This window comes from Saprolegnia parasitica, assembly GCF_000151545.1.
Source record: "Saprolegnia parasitica CBS 223.65 unplaced genomic scaffold supercont2.3, whole genome shotgun sequence".
Taxonomy (NCBI): Eukaryota; Oomycota; class Saprolegniomycetes; order Saprolegniales; family Saprolegniaceae; genus Saprolegnia; species Saprolegnia parasitica.
Window position 1 is genome coordinate 401,042 of NW_012156397.1, and position 17,118 is coordinate 418,159.

A 17,118-nucleotide genomic window follows, 5' to 3' on the forward strand; every position below is an offset into this window, starting at 1 on the left:
AAATGACGTCCATTTAGGTTGCCAATAGGGACAGTGCAATGCAGGCGCTCCGCGACGACGCAGATCGACTTCAAGCACAGCACAACATGGCCTTGAGCGCAGCAACAGCCGAGACAAACCGGGTGCGCGCCGACGTCCAACGACTGCAACGCACGGTCGAAGAGTTGCAGACGTCGAATTTTGACTTCAAGAAATTCGTTCAAACCATCACCGAAGAGGACGATGCGATCCGCGACCAACTCGAGGCCATGTAGAAAATGTGGTTCATGGCTTCTGTATTTGCCTATGGCGACGTGTAGGCTCGCAACAGGTCTTGGTGTGCTGCGCTACTCGAACGTCGGCGTCGCTTGCTTAAAGCTTGGCGCGACCCTCGAGCGCGTCGTCTATGCGCTGCATGAAAAGTACTCCGTGCGATACGAGTTCGCACATGGGCTCATGTGCAGGTTTTAGAATGGCTGCACCGCGCAGTTGTGCTACGGCGGATGACGACCGCGCCAACGTGCTGACGACCGAGGTGCGCATGCGCGAAGTGCAACTCGACGCCTTGCGCAACGAAGTGGACGAGCTCCACATCGGGTTCCGGACCATGGAAAAGTTGGCCTTTCTCGATTCAAATCGCTCTCTGGATACTAAATGGGTTCGTAGGCTCGCGGCCGACCGCCTCGATGCGCTCGAACAGCTCCGATCGGAGCTCGACCAAGCCAATGCGCAGGCAGCGGCACGGAGCGACGCGCAGCGCCATATTACAGCAAGCCTCCAGCAAGAAATCGCGTGCCACATCGAGTCCATTGCGCAGCTGCAAGCCGAGAAGCGGTCGGCGCTAACCACCAGCGCGACCGAGGTGCTCTCCTACTAGGTATCGAAGCGTGACGTTGATGTGCGCAATAGATCGAGTCGTACGAAGACGTGCTCAAGGAAGAGTTTGCAGTCATGCGCAAGGCGTATGAGCTCAAGGCCAAGCAAGCGCAAGAGCAGTTGGAGGCCCAAGAGAAGAATCATTTCAAGCAGCTTCACGAGCTGGTTCGAAAACACAAAGTAGAGCACTCTAGCGCAACCCGAAACATTCTGAAAAATGGCCGACTAGGAAGATCGCGTGCTCGAAGAGATTCGCACCAAGAAGATCCAGCACGAGCTGCAGATCCTGAAGGAGAAGTACATCCACGCCGCGAGTGGTATTACCAGCGCGGCTATTAGTATCAAAGACCCACTTGGCGGGGCATCGAGTAACGTTGGTACCTAATTCACAAGCGGCGACGGCATCGTAGAGGTGCAGTGTGGACCTATTATGCAGATTACTTCGACGTCGACGGCCGATCGGCAGGACTGATGTAGACGCAAGATTACATCAAAATGACCTGCGACACGCGGCACCGACGAACCTGGGCCTGGATACCGCACCTGCGGCGGCGATGACGCGCAGAGTCGACTGCAGGCAACACAAATACAAGGCCTTTGGTTCTACAGAGACTGGGAATCAGCATTGCCCATCCCATTCAAACCCCGTCCCATCATACCGAGGTTACGCCGGTGCAATCGCAGTGCTGGTCTTACCAACGCTCAGATCGTACCACGCCCCGTCTGCAAAGCACCAAAAGAGGGGTGGGGTAGGGGGACATGCCACAACTTTTGTAGCGCTTCTGTCGGACAGATACCAGTACCGTCGTCGTCGGATGGTCGTTTTATCATCACCAAGAATGAAAATAGTGCCTGTGTCTCTGTTCGAGTTCGCATGGGGAGCAATCGCGTCGTCGTAGGTCCCGAAGACATTTTAATGGGTCCCCGTTCCCCTGGTGAGAAAAGTAGAGGACCTACGTTTTCAGAAACCGTGATCGTGTAGTACGCTGGATCTCTCGCCGTGAGCAGACGACGGTCGCGTTGGCACTTGGCACCATTCCGTCACCATGCGACTGCTCCCGCTCGTACTAGCACTGAGCAGCACCACCGCCGTTGGACCTGCCTTTTTCACTCTCCATGGCACCCACGGCGCGTCGTGCAGCGACGAGTGGTCGGCCCTCGAGACCACGCAGCCGTGCCTTATCCACGCCGTCGACGCGGCCGTGCCCGACTTGACCGGCTACGAGACCGTGTCCGGCTACTGCGCCGGCGCCTCGCTCTACATTCACAACGCGACGTGCACGCTCTTGGATCGTGGTGCGCCGCCGCTGCCACACGACGCGACGATGCCAACCTACCGCATCGAACACGTCCCCACACGCCAGAGCTACTGCATCGTGGGCCACGAAGCGTCGCGCGACGATGCGCCCGCCGTCCTCGCGGCAAGCATTGACGTTGTCTGCGACGCTGCCTACGACGTTCTGGGTGTCGTTGTTGACGCTGGCACATCGGTCGCGAGCGTCCGCGCGGCCGTGACCACACGTACGAAATGGGTGCCGCTACAAGGCTCCGCGATCGAAGAAGACAATTGCAAACAACATTTGCATGCGACGTGCGGCGGGCAACCATATCAAATGGTGTTTTTTCAAGCCGCGTCCGCCGCGGCATCAGCACTGACGACCCGGCGCTGCGGGGGCGTTGTCGCGTCGTCGATCGTCCGAGATGGTGGCCGGCGTGCACTTGAAGCCGACACCAACAGTACTGCCGTCGTGACGCCGGTGGTCACGTCCGAAGATGTGCTCTTGGCGCTCGAAGATACGCGATCGTTTGGTATACTGCCCTACATCGTGCTCCCGATTGTCCTTGTTGGCGTTGGCCTCGTTGCTCTCTATGTCTACCGGTTGCGGCGGGCGCCACAGCCGTCCGTTGCTATCTATAAGGCGCCGTCGCCGATTGTAGTCCCGTCGCCGCCCATGCGAGTGATTCGGCCACAAGGACAGAGCCGATACTCGAGTCATTCAAACCGTAACATTCGTTTGTGATCATGTAGTGTAGTTGAAACAGTCTGTGGTGGTAGTTGTGGACGCTGCGCAGGCTTTTGAAGAGCGCGTAGGTACGTTCTTGGTGGAGTCTCCGATACTGCGAAATGTGGGGTCGATTGTACGCCAAATACGATGTGAATCGTCGAGCTACCAACGGTGGCGTTGCAAGCATGTTTAGGATGGGACTAGTTACGTTGGATCGAGCCTTCGGACGTCGCGGAGAGTCCATATATAAACTTGGTGTCATGTAGACGGTTGGGACAGGTTATCGCGCGGGTGTTAGTGCTGTGGCTGCTAGAACTGGTGTCGTTGATGGTCGTTGGCTTGTCCTTGCCGTGCTTGACAATAACCACAAGGCAGCATCAGTGACCCCAAGGACTACTGTCAGTTCGCATTGCCCGTCGCATGTGTCGTCTTGGCATGGATCCGCCCCAGCTAGTGCATGCAAAAAGTGAAGATATTTAGCAGCTGCTTCGTCCGGCGGCCAGATCGCGCAATTGGTGATTGCACACGGGCTCGCTTTCTATCACCCACACTTGATACTTTCACTCGATTGCACATGATGGCTTGATACTGTACAGTGGCGATACATCTGATATTATCCGGATATCTCTGGTCCCAAAGTCGCAGCCGCGGGCGCTATCACACGACTCAACGGGACGGCACAAGGGTTCATAAAAGCCTCTATACGTACCCTTGGACGGCGCCAGCGGACCAACACCGAGTCTGAATTTGCAATCACAAGAACCACGCACTTCATTTTGGTCTTCTCGAATCTGCTCACAAAACCCAGCCATGCAGTGTCGTGGGCATAATGATCTTGGACGATGTTGATTGAAAGAGTATAGTGTAACGTTATGGTGTTGCTCGAAAAGCAACGCCGTTGAAATCAACGACCAAACAATCTCATTACCCAATATCCTTTTGAGTTCACACACCGCTCTCAGTCAATCACGATGCAGCACGCCCAGACCGCGACCACCCCACGTGCGCCTGCTTTGACGACCCTCTCAAAAACCGCCTCTCCCGGCCTCAAGCGCAAACCCTCATCGCCCCCAGCATCGCTTGCTCCCCTCAATAATGCATACAAACGCGTCAAGACCGAGAACGTCGATGCTCCCAGTGCAAGCACAGAGACTCCGTTCTCATCGGCGATCCAAGCCTGTCTGCCCAGTCCGTTCCATGTGCCAGCAGCGCACCTCACTGTCGTGGCAGACTCGAATTTGCACAAGAGCCCACTGTGGACGTCAGTGTCTAACGCAACGTACTGTGGCGCCAACGTCATCCTCAAGCAAATCACTGCGCCGACCGACGCCAAAGTGCGCGAAGTGAACCGAGTCGCGCGCATGTGCATGAGCCTCCACCACCCGAACATCGTACCCTTCTACGGTGTCAGCTCGGACGCAACGTCAGTGTACGTTTGGCTTCAGTACCAATGTATTTGGGTATTCATGACAACCCACCGCATAGATCATTCATCACGGAAAAGCCAGAGCGCGGCAGCCTCGCCAACGCCTTGGCCAATGACGCGCTTACGCTCTCGGTGCTCGACCGACTTGGCATCCTTCTGGACGTGGCCCGCGGCATGCAGTACCTGCACAACAAGCCAGTACCTGTCTTGCACCGCGACCTTCGCGCCGCCAATATCAACCTTTCGTACGTGGCATGGACAACTCAGCTATTATAGTGTTGTGTGTCTCACGTCGTCAATTTGTAGGGGCAACTTGACGGCCAAAATCACGAATTTCGAATTCAGCGGGCAACTCGGCCGCGATAAGACTCTGATTGGGACACCGGCGTGGGCGGCGCCCGAGATCTTGCGCGGTGAACCCAACTACTCGGAAAAGGTTGACGTCTACAGCTTTGCCATGCGTACGTCCCTCGATCCGCGACGATGTCCACGACTCATGATGCTCTTCTAGTCATGGTGGAGACAATGAACCGTGTCGCACCGTACGCGGAGCGTACGCAGCAGCCGCCGAAAGAGCTCTTGAACGAAATTGCGACGCGCAGCTACCGGCCGCGCATCCTTGACCGCAAGCCGTGGCCGCGAACTGTCTTGCACCTTCTCGAAGAGTGTTCGTTCAACGACGCGAGTGCCCGCCCGGCATTCTCCGCGATTGTGCGCCGCTTGGAAGCGATCGTGGCTGGTTTAACGCAGACGCCCAAGTGACAACACGAGCGCCTTTGCGCTCCATTTCAGCGATGTGACGCTGAACGAAAGCGTTTTGAAGCACGAAAAGGACAAGCGGGAACAAGTCGCTAACTGTACAAGGCAGCGTGTCATTGAAGGCTCAAAACGACTGGTGAGGTGTAAAAGTCGATTAGGTGAGGTTACCAGTAAGGCAAAATAGAAGGTAATTTGTTTTGCTGTGAAGTATTCTGCGAAATCGACGGATCGTGCACACTGTCGCGAACTTTTGTTGACATCTAGACCATCCGCCTCGCATGCCATAAAGTTTTCTACCACTATGGGTCTGACACTGATCTTAATACTTGTATCAGGAAGTATCTCTGGGTTTGGAAGCGATGCATCGCGTGAGGACTCCTTGTACATCCACTGCGAGGGCAAAGCAAGGTACAACCTCCATTGGAGCTTTTGTCAGCACACCCAAGCAGTGAATGCGTACAGTATCATATGTCGAGTTGAATCGATGTCGTCATGACCTTGCTATGGACCCTGCTGTTGGAATCGGTAATGCAATGAACTAGCGTAGCCCTAGCCCTATGGTGCGCAGAACCAGTCCACCACTGGATCTGGCGGAGACGCACACACACGTGCTCACGTGCATCCCGTGGTGACCCAAGACGTTTGAGCCCCATCCACCTTACATGCATTACATTTTAGCCCTTTCTTGTCCAAGATCAATGGTGACGTTGCCTACGAGTGGCCTTGGCCCGCGGCGGTTGCCGCCTTCAAGAGCCAACGTTGAGTACACCCGCACGTCTGATGTAATGTGGGACGGCAGGCACTTTCTTGTTTTTGCAGTCCATCGTTAGCTCGTCAATGTATAGACAGCAGACAACCGTATGCACATTCAGCGTGACGACTGGGATCTTTTGGGTCTTTGTCCATCGCCTCGGAGCGATTGGGTGCTACTCACGCTCTAATGAGCACATCCTCTCTCGCTTCTCATTTCTTGTTTGACACGCTCTCGATCGCATGCGGCTCTTCTCTCTAGCTTCACTTGTGGGTCTTTGCAGCGTCGTGGCGACGCCAACGCCGCCGGTCTTACCGATGGAGCTTGCGACGGTCGTACAGTCGCTCAAGCCGATTTTGTCGAGTGTCGCCGGTACCGCGCTCCCTGCGTCCCTCGGGGCGTGTGCCAGCGGCGGGCCCGAGCCGTGCATGGAGATTGGCGACCTCTTTGCTGTCAAGGCCAACTTTTACGATGTGAAAGCTCGCTGGGTCTCGGGGCTCAACACAGTGCAGATCGACACACTGCAGCTTCTCGTTGGCAAGAACGGCTCGATGCACGTCGATGTGCGCGTCAGCGTCGACGAGCTTCCCATTAGTCTCCTCATCGACGGCTGCATCCCGAAAATCGGCTGCAAAACGTTCTTGGACAATGCGAGCACGTGCTGTGGCGGTCGCAAAACCATCACGCTCGGCCTTGACGCCACGTGCAGCGAGACGTATCCGTACATCCAAAACCTCGCGCTTTCGAAAGCCACGATTGACGGGTCGCTTAACATTGTCATGTCGGTCCTCGGCAAGTCGTTCAGCGTCTACGACGCCACGTCGATTGCGCAAAAAAGATCTTGGCCGGCGTCAACAAGGCGCTCCAGGACCCCAAGAAGACGGCCCTCCTCAACGCGTACATTCAAAAACTCTACGGCCACAAAATATTTTGCACAAAGGGGGCCCAAACTGCGTACCTCACCAAGCAACCGCCCCGCAAGCTCCTCCAAATCCTGTCGCCCGACGAGGAGCACTAATCTAACGTTGTACAATACTCTTTCTTCTGCTATTACCTGGGTTGTCAAGGGGCTTGATGTCCTTGATTTGATCGACGGTTTGTACATAGTAGTTTAGTACTACACGATTACACAGTCTGTCGCGCCTGTAATCGCTGCTTGAGTGCTTCGAGGGCGACGCGATCTTCTTCGGCGCGGGACTCTTCGAGCTTTCGCCGCTCTTCGCTCTCTTGCACGAGCGCATGCAGCCGACTCACAATGGCTTGGCGATCGGGCGTGCGCGACGAAGGACGTTGCGACGCTTTAGACGAAGCGGCCGAAGACGACGAGAGCATCGACACGTCGTTGTCCAGAAGTCGTCGGCGGACGTTGGGCGGTGTCGACGACCGCGTGCCTTCCGAGTGCCGCCGAAAGTGCGCTGGCAGCGGCGTCTGCCGGCGCGGTGTCTGGAACGGGCTCGAGTTGTGCGATTGAAAATACGATGGACTCAGAAGCGGTTTGTCATCGGTGTCTTCGGCTGACGACGAAATCTCGTCAAGGGTCATGCGCGCTTCAAAGCTATGCGACATGGACCGCGGCTCCTGCGCGGGTTGTGGACGCAGCTGCATTTCGTACGCGCGAATCTGGGCCTCGTGCTGTGCGACGAGCGTCTCAATCTGCTTGGCATAGCGGGCCTGGAGCGACTGCAAGTCAGCCGTCGAGAGCGCTTCGACTTGGCCGTGGAGGGACTCGATTTCCATGTCCTTTTCTTGCACGTGCTGCTGCCACGTCACGAGCTGCTCTTGCGTATCGCGGAGCGTCGACTGGAAACGACGCAACTCGGCTTCGAGACCCGAGATTGCAGTGGCTTTGGCGACGACGTCGTTCTGGAGGCGACTGCACTGCTGCTCCAAGTCATCGATGCGATCGTGGAGCTGGTCAAGACCAGCGTTCTTCTCGGCCAGCGCCTGCTGATCGTCCCACAACTGCCGCTCGACTTCAGCGAGGCGGCGCTCCTGCGAGCCTTGGAGCCCCGCGCGTGTCGCAAGCTGGTGCTCGAGCTGCTCCTTTTCCTTGCGCGCGGCGCTGACGAACGCGTCAAAGTCGATTTGCTTGGTGTTGAGGAGCTCGTGGGCGGCATCAAGTAGCCGATCCTTTTCGAGTAGCGATGCGCGCGCTTGCTTGAGCTCGAGGCTGCACTCCGTGAGCTTCTCGCCGCGAAGCGACACGATCGAGGGCGTCACGTCCAAGTCGTACGATGCGTGCTGCCGACAGCAGTTGTGCCATACCTTGTGCTTCTTGGCACCCTTGTGGTGCAAGACATCGTTGCGCTCCTTGACGACCTCGGCAGCATACCGCTCCATAAAGACGCGCTTGTCTTCCTCGTCGAGCAAGCGCTGCATTGTCACGGTCGCCTGCTGCTTCCATCGGTCGACTTCGGTCCGCAGCTGCTGCGTGTAGAGGCGGTAGTGCGTCGCGCTGAGCTCCATCGCCGTGTACTGCGGCAGAACTTGAAGCACATACGCGAGGAGCCGCTGCGGATCGTTGCTGGGAGGGACTGCCGGCAGCCCGAGCGGCAGGTATCGGCCATCCGAGCCGGCCTCCGTGCCCATCATCGCAGTTCGTAGTCGTCGCGCAAGGCCATTGGCCAACCTGCTGACCACCTTTTCAGCCAATCCAACGCAAGAACGACGGTGATTGGTAGAAAATGTTGCACAGCGCCAACTTCAACGGGATCCGACAACAGGAATTCCCAGCGAAGCATCTTACAGTACGGCCAAGACCACCGGTGCATCATTTACCGAGCAGCCTCGGGCGTTGATCCATGCACACAAAGACCACCAGGTCGTCTTGGTGCTTTTATTAGCGTTCTGTGATTCAAGGCAGAAGCCCCTCCGCTTCTTCGGACCAGGTCTCGCTTGGGATTAGAAAATTTCCAAACTTTTTTTTTGTGGTGCCTGTCGATTGGATAAAAATCGATCTTGATTGCACCAATCCCACGTCGTGACAGCAGCGTGATTAGTTAATCGCAGCTTTCTTGGTACTTGCGTCATGCCAAATTCCAAATCGCAGCATGGAGGTCACGAAGCTCTTCGCCGTCAAGGACCAGACAGTACGTCGCCCGCACATGGGCCATGCTAGCAGCGCAGTGTAGGTGCTCATCACGGGCGGATCGCGCGGCATTGGCAAGATGATCGCCGAGGCGTTTGTGCGCAACCACGCCAAGGTGTACATCTCGTCGCGCGACGCCAAGGTCTGCGATCAAACCGCCGCGGAGCTCACGGCCGTCGGTACGCTGCCGTGCTCGTGTGTGGCGCTGCATGACGATGTGTCTCTAGGTCCTGGCCAGTGCATTGCGGTAGATTGATAGGCTGCACGCAGGGATGCGCAATGTGGCGGCCGTAGATCCCCGCCGACCTCGGCACGGATGCCGGCATCGAGCACGTCGTGTCGTCCCTCCAAGCCAAAGAAGCCAAGCTGGACGTCCTCATCAACAACTCGGTGGGCGATCTTCTTGCATATCCGACGTTGACGCGACTAGGGTGCGAGCTGGGGCGGCGGGTTTGACTTGCACACGGAGAAGGCGTGGCACAAGATCATGGACTTGAACGTCAAGGCGCCCTTCTTCCTCATCAAGAAGCTCTTGCCGATGATGGAGACCAACAGCCGCATCATCAATATTGGCTCGATCGCTGGCGTGCTGCCGCAGCCCGGCATTGGCACGTTTGCGTACGACACGAGCAAGGCTGCGATCCACCACCTCACACGCGTCTTGGCGCTCGAACTCGCTCCGCGCGGGATTACCGTGAACGCGATCGCACCGGGGCTGGTGCCCACAAAGATGTCCAAGCAAATCTCGAATGCCACCGGCCTTGGGTACGCACCTTGGCGGCTGCGATTCCTGATGTCGTCGGCTGTAGCATGGACGAGCTCGCGCAAGGCGTGCCGCTCAAGCGTCCGGGCAGCGACCTCGATATGGCGGGTGCCGCCATCTACTATGGTGCGTCACAGATAGAGTCCATGCCCGAGTGATGATGCATTGCGACATTAGCGTCGCCGGCGGGCGCGTGGGTGACCGGGACCGTGCTCACTGTCGATGGCGGCCAGATTGGCGCCGCGTCCACGGGCAACAGCAAGCTCTAGGACCGCCTTATGCACTGCTTGCTGCAGTGTACTACAGTAGTAGGCAGCAGTGTAGCGGTTCATGGCAAAATGAGATTTGTGCCAAGTGATAAACATCCAAAACGACAGCCGCCGCGATTGGCCGAAATCGATTATCATATCGGCATGTCATTGGTTGAAATGAAGGCGTTGAAAGATGCTGGATTGGCTCCTTTTGTGCAATTGCCCGAATTTCTTTGCACCAGGCAAGGCAGCGGCCATGAGCGACCCGATCGGCCTCGCAGACATCCTGGGCGGCCGCGTGGGCGCGCTCCGCGCTGCGACGGAAGCGCTCATGGTGGAGCTGAGCTCGCTCCATGGAGGCGGCTCTGGCGCCAAGGACGAGGACCCGGCGTCCTTGTCGGTCGCGACCACGACGCTCAAGAACCGTCTCGACCGCGTCCAGACCAACCTCAACGTTTTGCGCAAGTTTAGCCCCGAGTTTGAGGACAAGACGAAGAACATCGACGCTGTCTCGCAGACGCAGCGCAACCTCATGCTCGAGTACTACTGGAAGACGCAGGTACCTGGCCATCCATGGCGAGGACCCAATCCTAGGCTATGTGCCTGCATGGTAGATCCATGAAATGGCGGGGAAAGGCGCCAACGTGTGGCTCGCGCAAATGACCGAGTGGTTCCCGCGCATGGAGTACGTCGCTGCGCCCGGCGCGTCCTTGCAGCCGGGCGGTGGCCACACGGAGAAGGTCAAGGCGGTCATGACGGTGCGTTTCCTCCACGCATCACGTCACGCGCACCGATCGACATGTGTTTTTTTGCAGGTCAACGAGCGCTTTGTGCCCAAGCCTACAAAGCGCGCCCGCATGCTCGTCTTTGACGAGCAAGGCGACGTGCAGCCCGTGGACCTGAACGAGATGATGGACTACATCATGCGTCGCAACAAGAGCATCAAGTTTTGGAAGCACACCGAGACCACCCGCGGTGGCCGGCGTGTCATCAAGTCCATCTCATGCGAAGTCAACAAGGAAATGATGGTCTACATGAGCTTTTGCCCGGCGATTCCCGAGGGCGGACCGAACGGCGAGTCGGGGGTTGCTGCGAGCCCGATGACGCCGTCGACGCCCAACTCGCCCGCGTACCACCGCAGCCGAGCGACGCGCGCGGCCAAGCTCAAAGCCAAGAAGATCGTCGCCAAGAAGCCTCGGCGCGACGACATGATGACCAAGGCCAAGATGGCGGCCGAGGAAGCGACCAAGATCGGTCGGCGATTCTCGCTTCGTGCTCGGCGACTTATACCGTGTGTAGAGCAAGAAGAGCTGCGTAAGCTCATCATTGACGCCAAGGAAACGGGCAAGGAGCAGGAGCTCGCCAAAGCCGCGGGGCTCCAAGTGACCAAGTACATTGACCGTGTGAGCATCCTCCCGCCCAACGAAGACGCGCCGCTTGGCGCCTGGTCCAGTTCCAAGCACGGCGTCTTTGAGCAGATCACGCTGCATGCCCGCAAGGTCTGCTTTGCTGTCTCCTGTCGTCCTTACCATTCGACGAGCTTACATTTGGCGGCTAGGCGCTGCACTACTTCCGCGTGCACCACCCCGAGACGAGCTTTTACCATTTTTTCGTTCGTCGCATGCATCGGGACACTGAGTTCTTATGGGATCGGTGTAGAGCTGGCTCGCCAACTACGAAAAGCTCTACAACACACCGTGCATGGCTTGCAAGAAGATCTTGTACGATTTATCTTGCCTCCTGACCTCTGAGCCGGCGTCTGTAGGGCCAAGAACGCGTCGGACAGCGCCTTCGTGCCCCCGACCTTCCGTGACTACGCGACGGGGCTCCCGTACCATACAAGCTGCATATAAGACGACGACGAGGTTAAGCACGGCGTGATGATAAATATGACGTGTTGACCGTAGTATTTAGTCAAGCGAGCGACTCGGTCAAAAATTAGTATCGATGGCGGGTCGTCTCGTCCTCGAGGTCCTTCTTGATGTCTTGGATCTTGTGCACGCACTCTTGGATGCGATGGAAAATGCTCTGAAAATTAAAGTCGACGGCGACATTGGGCAGTGGCAGCGGTGGTCGCTCGAGGTCGACCGTGAGCGTCCGTGGCTTGGGCCCGGTCGTCGTGAGGGTCACCTGCGGCACTGACATGCCTCGCGGCTTGAGCGGCGGGTACAGCGCCGGCGACGCGGGCGCCGTGTCCGAGACGGACGACGTCGTCTTGGTAAAAAACGAGTCGTACTTGGTCGGGAGCGACTCTTTCAGCGGCGCCGTCGCGGCATTCGGGCTACGCCGGCGCATTGCGATCGGCGTCATCTTCGCAGCAGGTTGTCAAGTGGGGATCAGGTCGGCTCATAGTGGCCTGTTTTTTGGCCGCGCGTGTCACGGTCTGGCTATCTCGGCTACTGTAATGGGCGGGTTGCATTGCGATTGGATAGGCCGGCGCCCGTGCCAAAGCCGCGCTAGGGTGCACCTGCAGAGAAAGGCGACGCTCGTCGTCGTCGACCGAGACGGGCTCGTCCACGGCCGCGGCAACGCGAAGAGTAGAAGCGCCAGGTGCGAGGGTCGGGGACCACATGGAATCATGCTACAGTGTCGTCCTTGTAGAGGCCATGGACGTCGGCAGCTGGTTGTACATCGTACGCAACAGCAACCGGCCGCTGCAGGTACCGGTACCATAGCGAGCGCGTATAATAGAACGAGGGGATTGAGCGCCGCCACGTGCTGATGCGGAAGGCGCGCCGAGGCTTCAAGATCGACGACGAGAGCACTCGAGAGGTGCGAAGTGCAACGAGCTGTTGCGACTTCAACATTTGAGTCATGGTGCGAAGAGCGGGAGACAGCCTTGGGAGACAGCTGTGGCGTCCAATACTCTGCGAAATCCTTTCATTGAAAATGCCATTTTGAACAAATGCGCATGGCTTCTGCGACCGACGGCAGGAGCATGCGCCTACGAGACAGCACTGCCTACGAGACGGCTGCAGAGGCACCCGACCTGTCGAGTCTTTGGAGCAACCACTATAACTACCCGGTTTGCAGCCACTAGGCGTTGGACGAAGCTATTTTCTGGGTGATCGGAACCGACCGCCACTCGAGTGACCGAGCGACCAAGAGCTTGCGCGAGCGTTTCGACAGACGCACGCAGTTGGCGGCAAGTCCATTTCCACAGGCACTTGCCCGTTCTCTTGCCTTGCTTCTTGCACCTGATCCGATCAAGCAGATATGCGTGCATGATGTATGGTAGGGATCTATCACACCCACATCGCGGCTCTGTACCGACAATTAGGACCTCGTCGCGCACGTCGAAACCACGGCCTCGTGCGATGCGGGTCAAAATGCGTGGGGCAACCGGATTGGGTCGGCCGGTCGTCCACGCGACCGGATTGGCTAGATTTGTCGAAAGTGCACGCGGATTGGTGGATCCCAATCGGATCGCGAAAATCGAATATCTAGAGTTCGACATTGCCATTGCGAGCCATTTTTGCATTATGACCTTGACCGCGACCAGCCGCGCAATGCTCCATGGTGAGCTCATGCTCATCCTTGCAGCCTTCAAGGACCTGCCATCATCGCACGACGACGATGACGCCATAGTTGCGGCCGAGCCCTCGACCGAGCCCGAGGTCCGCGCCGAGTGCTGCTGCATTTGCCTCGAAGCTATGCCATCCGCGGTCGCGACCGAGCCGATTGAGGTGCCTGAAACAGCGCAAGTGGCCTTGAGTTGCGGTCACGCCTACTGCAAAGGTGCGGCGGTCGACACTTCCCACAGCGTCATGATGGATTGCGATAGGTTGCATCCAAGCCTACGTAGCCTCCAAGATCGACACGCGCGAGGTGCAAGGGACGCAGCTCACGTGTCCCGTCCTGGATTGCCGCCGGGCGTTGGACGCAATGGACATTCTTCGCACGACGACCGAAGCCGTGTTTCTCAAGTACTTGCACTTTACAGCGTCGATCGAGGTATCACTGCGATCGCTTCGGCATCTTCAGACCTTGTGCGGTAGTTTGAGAAGCTGCCGCACGGCCGCCACTGCCCCAATCCAAAGTGCAACATTGCGATCGAGTGCGATCCGAGTGAGAAGACGTTTGTGTGCCACAAGTGCAGCGCGAGAGGCTGCTTCAAATGCGGCAACGCGTCGCATCCGTTTCGGACCTGCAGCCAAGTACTACTCAACAAATGCCTTCTTGGGTTCGAAGCGACGTGGCTGTAGGCGCTGGACAGCATGTACGTGGCATGGGAAAAGGCGACAAATGCTTCGTCAAGCACGAAAGCTGTCGCGCCATGCCCGAGCTGCGGCTACCGCATCTGGAAGAACGACGGGTGCGTGCCGACATCGTCGTTCCATCGCCTCATGACGCGATAGATGCCAGCACATGACGTGCCAGAAATGCCGCCACGAGTGGTGCTGGACGTGCAACATTACGTGGCGGACGCACAACAACTGGATGTAGGACGAGTGCACACTGTACAACTTGTCTGATTGTTTTCTACCCACTAGGGCGCAACGCTACTGCCACCTTGCCGCCATCTCGGCCTCACCGCAATGGGGCCCATGCCTCCCGATCCGCGTCGTCACGCAGTCGATTGCCTTGACGCTAGTCACCGCTGGCGTCTTTGCCGGCGGCGCGATCGCGGCGGCTGGCCTTGTCGTCGGCATCCCGCTGGCTCTGCTCTACTTGGTGCCGCGCGAGCTCTATCGCAAGTGGCGCCGCGGGCGCTTTCAGCGCAAGAAGGTGCAGCTGCACTACCTCGCCGAGAAGGTCCAGCGCGGTACCCACGTCTACGTCCACACGACCGCGGACGATGTAGTGCTCCCCGACTTGGCAACCACCGGCGACTGGCGCCATGGAAACGCCGCGTCGCGACAGTATGTGGCGTACGTCGGTCTTCCCGTCCACGGCAGCTTTGTCGTGTACCTGAGTTCGCGCGACTCGACGCAGCTGGCCGTGACGCCCGGCTACTTTCGAGCCGTGCTCATGCCCTCGGCAACGGCGACGCTGCCCCCGCCCGAGATTCTGAACGACCTCGTGCCGTCCACCGCCGAGGTACTCGTCGTGGGTAGTGCCGGTTGTGATAAAGCCAACACTGTGATGCGAATAGGAGCGCACACTCACGCTCGTGTACGACGCCGACGCGACAGTGCTGGCCGAGATGCAGCACGCGGTATCGACGCTCGAGGCGATGAACATTCGCGCGCGCATCCTTTTTGTGCAGCGACCAGAGACGGCAACGCCGCCAGCGTATATGAGCTTGGTCTACACCGCGCTCTTCAATGCGGCACCGCGACCGTCGGCCTAGTTAGTCGCGGACGGGCCCTTGCGCAGTTGGCATTTTTCAATAGCGACAAATACAAAGTGTACAGATTTGCTCCAGTATTGCCGGATTCGAATCAACCCACTGGGTCGGTCGACACCTCACAGCCCTTCTCGCCGCTCAAGTCACTTGGAGTGCGAGTCTGGTATACCGATACTTGATTTGGTTCTACATTGCTACTGGTTTTCAAGACACTTGGGCACGCGGTGGACGGTGAATCCATTAGCGTAGGACAAGTGTGTCGGACAGTTGTGGCGCTAAATTCAACCTCTCTTTCAAACATTCTCTTTTTCCCGTGTCCACAACACAATTCAAATATCCTGAATGGAATCATTTATTCGTGTCGCAGGTTTTCGGGGTCAATGATTCCAGGATTCTGACGTTGAGGAAAGAAGAGCGTTGGTCGTTGGCGGGGCCGGTAGCTTTGCTGCCGCTCTCAAGCACCATATCGTCGACTCTATTAACATCAGCCTGCATTGCCATGGCTGTAGCCGGAAGAGGAGGAAGCTGCAGCACGTCGAGGTCAAGCCATGAGGTCATTGCAGCGTGGACAGGCCATTGAACGCTGCGTGACATGCCACCGTCCCATACGCGCCTGTGATTGGCTGGAGAAATTTCAAATCTTGTTACAAGAACATCTGGACTCGATACGAGAACTTTCCGGTTGACGAGGTAGTTTTCAATTTGACACAACCGCAAGCAGCATGGGCAGCTCGTCGTCAACGCCGACGCGCCAACCGCCTGGCGCGATCCAACGCTCCAAGAGCATCCAGGACAACTACATGAACCTCAACGACCTCAAGCGAGGTACGCGGCCGCAGCCATACCGCGGCCATCGAGGGCTAACGACCAATGTAGACCTGCGCCGGAAGGGCCTCGAGAGCAGCAACCTCATCCTTGGCATCGACTGTACGTGTCTCGCCGCTCTATCGCACCTGCGCTTGTGTCTGATGCTCTCTCTCTAGTCACCAAGTCGAACGAGTGGACGGGAAGCGCACGTTTGGCGGCCGTTGCCTCCACGACATCCAGCTACCGGAGCGCAACCCGTACGAACAGGTCATGGACATTGTCAGCAAGACGCTTTGCGAATACGGTACACATAGCACCGTTCTTCGACCCTTGTATCTCAGTGCATCGGCATGCTGCTAGACGACGACAACACGATCCCGGTGTACGGCTTTGGCGACGAGTCGACGAGCGACTCTGCCGTCTTTTCGTTCATGCCGCTGGGGCCACACGCGATGCCAGGCTACCGCCTTGGTGACGTGCGTGCGAGGTACCGTGACGTCGTGCCGCACGTCTCGATGGCCGGTCCGACGACCTTTGCGCCGATGATTTACCAAGCGCTGCGCATCGTGCAGCAAAACAACATGGCGTACCACATCCTCGTGCTTATTGCCGACGGTCAAGTGACGCGGTCGGTCGACGTTCCGAACGGCCAGTTCTCCAAGCACGAGCAAGACACGCTCAACGCGATTAGCTACGCGTCCAACTTTCCGCTGAGCATCGTGGTGGTCGGCGTCGGCGACGGGCCGTGGGACATGATGCACATCTTTGACGACAACGTGCCGAGCCGCCGCTTTGACAACTTTCAGTTTGTTGATTTCGATGCGGTGACGCGCCCGGTTGCCGACCCGACGCGCCGCGAGACGCAGTTTGCGCTCCACGCCCTCATGGAGATTCCGGAGCAGTACCAGCTCGTGCGGAAGCTCAACTTGATGTCGCCGGACGGTCTTCGACGCCAAGTGCCGCCCGTGCCCGTCTTGCCAGCGCCGTTCCTTCCAACGGTCAATGCAAACGGTATGGCGTACCCCGGTGCGCCCATGAGCTACCCGGGCCCACCGGCGGGCTACCCCGGCCCGTCAGCCAGCTACCCCGGACCGCCGGCGAGCTACGCGGGGCCCTCAGCAA

General features: G+C 57.9%; 9 protein-coding genes across 9 annotated transcripts in view; 7 read left to right on the plus strand and 2 right to left on the minus strand.

The window, feature by feature from the left end:
- Window positions 1-38: 38 nt before the first annotated feature.
- On the plus strand, window positions 39-1,287 carry SPRG_18992 (hypothetical protein; the record flags this gene model as incomplete). The annotated part of the gene is made up of 6 exons (XM_012339806.1): window positions 39-250; window positions 300-401; window positions 451-594; window positions 646-841; window positions 889-1,035; window positions 1,085-1,287. The coding sequence occupies 6 exons, from the start codon at window positions 39-41 to the stop codon at window positions 1,238-1,240; spliced, it is 957 nt and encodes a 318-aa protein (XP_012195196.1). The 3' UTR covers window positions 1,241-1,287.
- Window positions 1,288-1,901: 614 nt separating this feature from the next.
- Window positions 1,902-5,049, plus strand: SPRG_18993 (TKL/DRK protein kinase; the record flags this gene model as incomplete). The annotated part of the gene is made up of 5 exons (XM_012339807.1): window positions 1,902-2,789; window positions 3,977-4,290; window positions 4,347-4,532; window positions 4,594-4,748; window positions 4,799-5,049. 5 exons carry the CDS (start codon window positions 1,902-1,904, stop codon window positions 5,047-5,049), a joined length of 1,794 nt encoding a protein of 597 aa, XP_012195197.1.
- Window positions 5,050-6,114: 1,065 nt separating this feature from the next.
- On the plus strand, window positions 6,115-6,815 carry SPRG_01379 (hypothetical protein; the record flags this gene model as incomplete). Its single annotated transcript, XM_012339597.1, has 2 exons — window positions 6,115-6,603; window positions 6,636-6,815. The coding sequence occupies 2 exons, from the start codon at window positions 6,115-6,117 to the stop codon at window positions 6,813-6,815; spliced, it is 669 nt and encodes a 222-aa protein (XP_012194987.1).
- Window positions 6,816-6,819: 4 nt separating this feature from the next.
- Window positions 6,820-8,427, minus strand: SPRG_01380 (hypothetical protein). Its single transcript, XM_012339598.1, has one exon. It carries the CDS (start codon window positions 8,387-8,389, stop codon window positions 6,923-6,925), a length of 1,467 nt encoding a protein of 488 aa, XP_012194988.1. The 5' UTR covers window positions 8,390-8,427; the 3' UTR covers window positions 6,820-6,922.
- Window positions 8,428-8,831: 404 nt separating this feature from the next.
- On the plus strand, window positions 8,832-10,082 carry SPRG_01381 (hypothetical protein). The gene is made up of 7 exons (XM_012339599.1): window positions 8,832-8,886; window positions 8,929-9,064; window positions 9,113-9,132; window positions 9,180-9,275; window positions 9,316-9,650; window positions 9,695-9,774; window positions 9,826-10,082. Exons 1-7 carry the CDS (start codon window positions 8,848-8,850, stop codon window positions 9,915-9,917), a joined length of 798 nt encoding a protein of 265 aa, XP_012194989.1. The 5' UTR covers window positions 8,832-8,847; the 3' UTR covers window positions 9,918-10,082.
- Window positions 10,083-10,127: 45 nt separating this feature from the next.
- SPRG_01382 (hypothetical protein) lies at window positions 10,128-11,775 on the plus strand. Its single transcript, XM_012339600.1, has 7 exons — window positions 10,128-10,458; window positions 10,514-10,657; window positions 10,715-11,153; window positions 11,199-11,398; window positions 11,458-11,511; window positions 11,559-11,620; window positions 11,665-11,775. The coding sequence occupies exons 1-7, from the start codon at window positions 10,156-10,158 to the stop codon at window positions 11,750-11,752; spliced, it is 1,290 nt and encodes a 429-aa protein (XP_012194990.1). The 5' UTR covers window positions 10,128-10,155; the 3' UTR covers window positions 11,753-11,775.
- A 2-nt stretch (window positions 11,776-11,777) lies between these two features.
- Window positions 11,778-12,270, minus strand: SPRG_01383 (hypothetical protein). The gene has a single exon (XM_012339601.1). It carries the CDS (start codon window positions 12,207-12,209, stop codon window positions 11,838-11,840), a length of 372 nt encoding a protein of 123 aa, XP_012194991.1. The 5' UTR covers window positions 12,210-12,270; the 3' UTR covers window positions 11,778-11,837.
- A 1,105-nt stretch (window positions 12,271-13,375) lies between these two features.
- SPRG_01384 (hypothetical protein) lies at window positions 13,376-15,269 on the plus strand. The gene is made up of 7 exons (XM_012339602.1): window positions 13,376-13,637; window positions 13,684-13,853; window positions 13,898-14,056; window positions 14,105-14,214; window positions 14,258-14,341; window positions 14,393-14,939; window positions 14,995-15,269. Exons 1-7 carry the CDS (start codon window positions 13,382-13,384, stop codon window positions 15,190-15,192), a joined length of 1,524 nt encoding a protein of 507 aa, XP_012194992.1. The 5' UTR covers window positions 13,376-13,381; the 3' UTR covers window positions 15,193-15,269.
- Window positions 15,270-15,911: 642 nt separating this feature from the next.
- The window catches only part of SPRG_18994 (hypothetical protein), a gene marked incomplete at both ends in the record, with an annotated part of 1,676 nt that continues 469 nt past the window's right edge, over window positions 15,912-17,118 (plus strand). The window contains 4 exons of the mRNA XM_012339808.1: window positions 15,912-16,014; window positions 16,066-16,120; window positions 16,173-16,300; window positions 16,357-17,068. Coding sequence (XP_012195198.1) covers window positions 15,912-16,014; window positions 16,066-16,120; window positions 16,173-16,300; window positions 16,357-17,068 — 998 coding nt within the window. The remainder of the gene's footprint in view (window positions 16,015-16,065; window positions 16,121-16,172; window positions 16,301-16,356; window positions 17,069-17,118) is intronic.

Excerpts from the sequence above, each read along its gene's own strand:
- SPRG_01380 (XM_012339598.1), bottom strand. The coding sequence starts at position 8,389 with ATGATGGGCACGGAGGCCGGCTCGGATGGCCGATACCTGCCGCTCGGG.
- SPRG_01381 (XM_012339599.1), top strand. The coding sequence starts at position 8,848 with ATGGAGGTCACGAAGCTCTTCGCCGTCAAGGACCAGACA. Across the intron at positions 8,887-8,928 it reads TCGCCGTCAAGGACCAGACA|GTGCTCATCACGGGCGGATC; the intron begins GTACGTCGCCCG and ends AGCGCAGTGTAG. Across the intron at positions 9,775-9,825 it reads GGGTGCCGCCATCTACTATG|CGTCGCCGGCGGGCGCGTGG; the intron begins GTGCGTCACAGA and ends TTGCGACATTAG.
- SPRG_01382 (XM_012339600.1), top strand. The coding sequence starts at position 10,156 with ATGAGCGACCCGATCGGCCTCGCAGACATCCTGGGCGGCCGCGTGGGC. Across the intron at positions 11,154-11,198 it reads CGAGGAAGCGACCAAGATCG|AGCAAGAAGAGCTGCGTAAG; the intron begins GTCGGCGATTCT and ends TACCGTGTGTAG. Across the intron at positions 11,399-11,457 it reads TCACGCTGCATGCCCGCAAG|GCGCTGCACTACTTCCGCGT; the intron begins GTCTGCTTTGCT and ends TTTGGCGGCTAG.
- SPRG_01383 (XM_012339601.1), bottom strand. The coding sequence starts at position 12,209 with ATGACGCCGATCGCAATGCGCCGGCGTAGCCCGAATGCCGCGACGGCG.
- SPRG_01384 (XM_012339602.1), top strand. The coding sequence starts at position 13,382 with ATGACCTTGACCGCGACCAGCCGCGCAATGCTCCATGGTGAGCTCATG. Across the intron at positions 13,854-13,897 it reads ACTTTACAGCGTCGATCGAG|TTTGAGAAGCTGCCGCACGG; the intron begins GTATCACTGCGA and ends CTTGTGCGGTAG. Across the intron at positions 14,342-14,392 it reads CGGACGCACAACAACTGGAT|GGCGCAACGCTACTGCCACC; the intron begins GTAGGACGAGTG and ends TCTACCCACTAG.